This window comes from Frankliniella occidentalis, unplaced genomic scaffold, assembly GCF_000697945.3.
Source record: "Frankliniella occidentalis isolate FOCC.00 unplaced genomic scaffold, Focc_3.1 Scaffold11, whole genome shotgun sequence".
Classification (NCBI taxonomy): domain Eukaryota; kingdom Metazoa; phylum Arthropoda; class Insecta; order Thysanoptera; family Thripidae; genus Frankliniella; species Frankliniella occidentalis.
In genome coordinates, this window is record NW_026267141.1 from 556,174 (window position 1) to 559,821 (window position 3,648).

The 3,648-nt window shown below is 50.1% G+C and overlaps 1 protein-coding gene across 1 annotated transcript in view; it reads left to right on the forward strand.

Moving 5' to 3' along the window:
* Positions 1-269: 269 nt before the first annotated feature.
* The window catches only part of LOC113215481 (fatty acyl-CoA reductase 1), a gene marked incomplete in the record, with an annotated part of 30,135 nt that continues 26,756 nt past the window's right edge, over positions 270-3,648 (forward strand). The window contains 1 exon segment of the mRNA XM_052277567.1: positions 270-517. Within this exon segment, the coding sequence (XP_052133527.1) occupies positions 516-517 (2 nt within the window).

Sequence of the window (3,648 nt, forward strand, 5' to 3'; positions counted from 1 at the left end):
ATCTAGAAGGCCAAAGTGTTTAACATCCCCTGCAGACTATGATCCGCGGCGAGTGACGAGGGGACATGAGTAGTATTCTCGGACGAAAGCCGCGAGGTCAAACTGGAGCAGACTGGTGCGCCCTCTCCTCGATGCCCCCTGTCCGGCAGTCTGGGCCGGGTGAGGGGCTGGGAGGTGTGAGGAGCCTCCGAGGCGTGAGCCAGGAGAAGGAGAGGGGGCGAGGGGGGGTCAGGCCCCTCCCCGGGCGGACGGTGCGGCCCCGGCGCCGGCGGGAGGCTCAGCGCTGCCGCATCAAGCCCTCCTCAGACAATCGCGGTCCTCTATCCGAGTCATACTCGTTCCGGTACCGAGGCGAAGCGACGCCTATAGGAGCAGATCAAGCCGATCGCGCTCATGTTGGAGGACTAATACCCGAGCCCGCGTGTGGTGTGCGTGTGTGTGAGGGTGTGCGTGTGCTTGTGAGACAGGAGTAACTCGTTGGATTACGCTGAAAGAGATTTGAACGCACCAGAAACATGTGAGTATTTTGAATGAAATAAGGCAAGGGATTTTGAGGTAGTCCTCCTCTGTTCACTGTTAAACTATTGCAATTCTAAACGATGATTCTATGGAGAGTATTGCAGAGTCTTATATCGCATTTACAATAATTGCGATGGCAAACCAGGGTTCAGCCACATTTCGAAACAGTATATTCTTATTTAATCATTTTGACCAAGGCAGTGTACTTAACCTCGCTTCCAGTTGGGGTTATATCTCTTTAACGACAGATTTCAAAAAACGTGTTTGTCTCGCCCCCTGAAGTGAACCCTGAAAGGCACCTTGGAGGAACCTGAGCGTTCACTGCCCCGCCGCACAGTTCTGCACCCCGGGGCTGTCGACCCCGGCTCAGTTTAGGCATGAGGATCCCAGAGGATGGCACCGTGGAGCAGCATGTACTGGGAACGGCGAAAAACTCGGCGAAATATCTTGTGACACATTCCGAAATATCCCATGGTTTTACAACAAAGTCCTACAAGTTTGCTGGTCGTTTCGTTTACTAAAAGGATGTACACCGCAGACGCAGAGTCGTCCAGTGACCGAGTAGGAAACGAATCTGATATCTCGTGTAAAAAGGATTACAGGTTTTGTAAGTGTAAAATGAATTTAAAAAGTACCGCACCAAAAATGATAAACATAAGTTTTAGTAAGAAGGACCAGCTTAGCGGGGGCGGGGGCGGGGGACACCCTTTTCGATCATCTCCGACTTTTTTTTTTTTCAAAAACGGCCCAAAACGGCCGTCAGGGCTTTTGGGGCATTTGCTGGCGGTTAGGCTACTATATTAATTCGATGGAGGAAAGTCCATTGTATCCTTTTTTGTATTTTCTCCCTAATTTTTCCGACCAGTGGTTCCGGAGTTGTATAGCCTTTCTCAAGCTACACTCAGAAAAATGTTTTCTTATTTCAAGAATATTTTGACCCAAGATCAATTTTAAACTTGACACAAGATGATATTACCTTTCATTTAAGAAAATGTTCGTACTTGAAAGCAAAAATCGTCTTGGTAACAAGAAAAAAAATAATCTTGGGTCACTTCTAGTACAAATGTACTTGAAACAAGAAATCATTTTTCTGGGTGTAGAAACGGTGTTTTATGCAGAAAACCGCTAGGATGGTCGAAAATTCGGATACGGTAAAGAGAATGTCCGAGTTTTTAGCCCGCCCTTCTGCTTTGAAAAAGCTATCCAGCGGGCTTATGCAAACGACCTCGTGTGTGTCTGTGTGTCTGTGTGTCTGTCTGTCTGTCTGTCTGTTCCACTAGAAGGAGATGTGCTAGAGACTTGAAATTTTCAGGGTATCTTAAGGTCCACTTCTAGAGAACGAAACGCCTACGGCAAATCCTGGCAACCACCCCTAAGGGTGTGAATGGGGGTATCCAAGGTTCAAAAATTCTTCCAAAATGTAAATTTTTTTATGTTCTCCTAAGGGGTAACTCGGCAAAGTAGAGCCCTCTGGGCGAAAATTTCGTCCGTTTTGCTCTATCTCTAACCGTTTAGGCGCTAGAGGGTCTTTTTTGACGAAAATAAGCTAAAAATTGCCATGGTGATCAATACGTTGTAGAAAAAGGCATAAAAACCGCAAAATAGAAAGGAAACTCTCTCCCCACCCCCAAAAACCGTTTTCTAAGCAGAAGGGTGGGTTGTAGTCGCGGTGCTTTACCGTTACATCCCTTTCTCGAGTCTTTGGGGCAAACTCAAGGACAACGGGTCTAAGCGGGCCGAAGGCCCGCTACATCATTTGATCATGTTCTTCAGCAAATCGCGTGACAGAAATGGTCGGGCCGCAGGCCCGACCATCGCCGCCGGCAGGCCAAGCAGGCCCGGCCCCTGCCGAACGGAGTTGCCGGCGGAGCGAAGTGGAGCTGGCAACTTCGTTTGGCGGAAGGGCGGGCCTGCTTGTTTGTTTTAGGGAAAACGGAAAACTTTTAAGAAACTCCCATATTGCAGGAAAAACTCTACAAATTTTGGGTAGGTCTAAGAGAAAGTGGGAAACTCCCTAATTTTTGGAGAATATTTCCTCAAAATGTGCGGAGTTTTCCCTGAAATATGGGAATTACCTCAAAGTTTCCAGTTCTCCTCCAAAAATTAGGCATCATTTTTTACCGCGTCGTTATATTGGAAAGCCAAGAACTCGGGAAGCGTTTGAGGTACAGCGCCGAGACTCCGGTGGTCCGCGGTGAGACATTCAGTGACAAGGCCGCCCTGTCCTCTTTAACGCGACTGCCGGCCGCACCCGCCCCATACACTGCAGCGCACTGCATCCCCTCCTGTTAATGTCTTGGTGCTCATGGCGCGCTGCACTTATGGGGCGCGCACACTCGCGCTGATTCGAGCCAAGACCGATGCGTCGATTATCGATCCCATCACGAGCGCTAATAAGGAAGAGCACGCCATTCCATCTCACACAAGAAGTGTTTCAAAGACAACTCAGTTTGTAGTGTCTTTGAAGTGCCCCGTACTGGCAGTGGACAGTGCTAGTGAGCATGTGCGGGACGATCAAGTTAAGCGCTGAATAAGGTATGCGGCCTTGCCGAGTGCCCCACATTTAATGTTTCATAAAGAAGACTTGGGCAGTTCCTCCAATTGCAGTGTTCAAGTCGCGCGCGCGCGCGCCTGCTAATTCCACCCTTTCGGCCGATTACGGACTGAAAACGCTTGAACGCCTTGCGCGCGCGCCTCCTCGCCTGTGCGCGCCACTTTTACATCATTTTGCGACTCACATAAAAAGAAACTGCCCCGGGGCACAGCCACATACGAGCCCGCTGTAAGAAGGTCTCGCGGCGGCGGCGCCGCACAGGAGCCACACACACCGCGACACCGACCATAGCCATTTCATTTATGCGACCGCAGTTAAGCCTGCTATTGTCGGCGGCACTCACACAGCCACACAGTCACACACTCACACAGCCACACACTCACACACAGAGTCACACACTCATACACACACACAGAGCCAGGAGTCCTGCGCTGTGAAGAAAAGTGTTGCCTGTTGCCACCCTTGCGACCGCAGAGGGAGGAGGGGCGGTATGACCACCGCGTGTGAGTAGTGACGGCCCCGCCCGTCCAGTGACCGAGTATAGGAAACGAATCTGATATCTCGTGTAAAAAGGA